At 33.4% G+C, this 2,061-nt stretch overlaps 1 protein-coding gene across 1 annotated transcript; it reads left to right on the forward strand.

Moving 5' to 3' along the window:
• The first annotated feature begins 934 nt into the window (after positions 1–934).
• LOC135120865 (uncharacterized) lies at positions 935–1,660 on the forward strand. Its single transcript, XM_064045193.1, has one exon. The coding sequence runs from the start codon at positions 935–937 to the stop codon at positions 1,658–1,660; it is 726 nt and encodes a 241-aa protein (XP_063901263.1).
• Positions 1,661–2,061: the final 401 nt, after the last annotated feature.

Raw genomic sequence — 2,061 nt, forward strand, 5'->3', positions numbered from 1 at the left:
AAAATTTTTCTTTTCTTCTAACTATGGTACCTACGGACATGTCATGTCACAGGTCATCTCCGTCTGGCTGTGACCTATTTAACAGGCAGACATGTTTGGGATTTCCGTGATGTCATTTCAAATTACTGTTGTCAACCACACGATATTTGTAATGGCCTAAGTATTGCAACTCAAAGATTTCCATCGCAAGGTACGTACTTATTTTTTAAAGAAAGTGAAATTCTAAAATGGGTAGTTTCTTTGAGACAAGTCACCGTTAAAAAGAATAACCAAACCCTCTTTGGTACCATAAGACGGTGTTACTATTATTTATGCAAAAATCACTGAATTGATATTTACATTGAATACATGTGTTCTGAAAATTCTGTAGGGTGCGGTGTCCCAAAACTGCTTCCATAAAAATGTATAATTTGTTAGTTGCTCTTATGTGCGTGCAGCACGTTTACCAACTGTTCATATATTAAAAGTAATTAATGTAACTAATTATTATGATGCATTGCCATAAATCTTGTAAGCACGAATGTTCTACATCAGTAAAAAATATATGTAGCATGACCCAAACGATATGAAATTAAAATTGTGTAGCAGTTTATATGTAAAGTGTACAGAAAGTTATAAGTGAAACTAGGTTTTGTTAATTTAAAACATTTTTAAAAGAAGTCGAAATTCTATTATTTGCACAAGATTACTTATTTAAAGCGGTAGTTTTGTAATAATGTTTTTTAAACCCTTTAAAAAGAAGAACATTTTAACTGCGACCTACTTCAAGAGTAGGAAAACAGGACACGTGATGTGAAGCACAGATCATGCAAGATGCAAAAACATGAGATTTGCTCCACTGGTTTAATGCACAACTTGCTTTTGCTATAAAACTTGAAAATGCATTTCCAGACTTACCATTGTGGTGTGTGTTCTTGTTCAGATTATATCGAACATGTTTTGCTTCACTGTAGTGATGTTAGTTAGTGTTTTTGTTGAGTGCTTTTCATCGTTGCCAGCGCAGAATTCAGAAGATTTTTTTATTAAACGAATCGTTAAAGAATGTGTTACATCAAACAGTCAAATGTCTTGTTTTGCAAATAAAGTGGCTAAAACAATCGAAAGATCTATGGAATGGGATGTAACACTTTTTGATGGAATTAAACTCCTAAGAAACAACGAACGCATAGACAATGAAAACGAGTCGAGAAGTCATTTGTTTGGCCCAAGTCGACTCATGAAGGCTGTTAAAATTTTTTTAAATACTCATTATTTTGCTTTGGATTTAACTGAGGATGAGTCCACAAACGAACCTCGTGGTGGTGGAGGTGGTCTTGGCAGCGGAGGTGGAGGTGGATTAGGATTTAATAGGCAAGCTCTGAAAAAAGAGGCAAAATACATGCAGTACGCTTTTATGGTGCTCCTTGGGATATTTGGTTTAACGGGACCCATAGTAATGAAGACATTGGCAGTAATGGCAGCAAAATCTTTAATAGCAAGCAAAATGGCTTTAATTATAGTAGGGTCGGTGGCTTTGAAGAAACTTTTCGAAAAAGACCATCATGAAAAGACATCGGTTAAAGTTCATACTATTAACACCGACGATGATCATGATAGGATTTATGCACCGTATAAATCATCAAATTACTGGTCATATGCCCCATATATTAAGTCAACATGACTTTGATTAATTTTTAAGGTTTGTTTAAATTATTGCTTTTTTAATAAAATATTTGTATTGCTACACCGTTTATATTTTTTATTATGTAGATTTTGTGTTCGATGTTAATAGTTTATAACTATTAAGACAGTCGTTAGAAAATAATATAAATGAAATCACTGTAGAAAGAAAAATACATGTGCATTCATTCATTTGAGATAAATGTAAATTTAGTACGCAGCAATTTAGAATCAGAACATGTAAGTAGGTAATAAGTTTGATCCGCATGTGACAGGAAGATAGCGGTAGACGGTAGCCTTACATACAGTAGCGCTAAAAAAAAAAAATCCGGACACTCGATTGTTTTTTAGCATGATTAACTCTGACTGAGTCAGTTTAATTTATTGATTAAATCAAGAATT

This window comes from Zophobas morio, unplaced genomic scaffold, assembly GCF_036711695.1.
Source record: "Zophobas morio isolate AGI-343-1 ecotype UQ-CSIRO unplaced genomic scaffold, CSIRO_AGI_Zmor_V1 ptg000005l, whole genome shotgun sequence".
Taxonomy (NCBI): Eukaryota; Metazoa; Arthropoda; class Insecta; order Coleoptera; family Tenebrionidae; genus Zophobas; species Zophobas morio.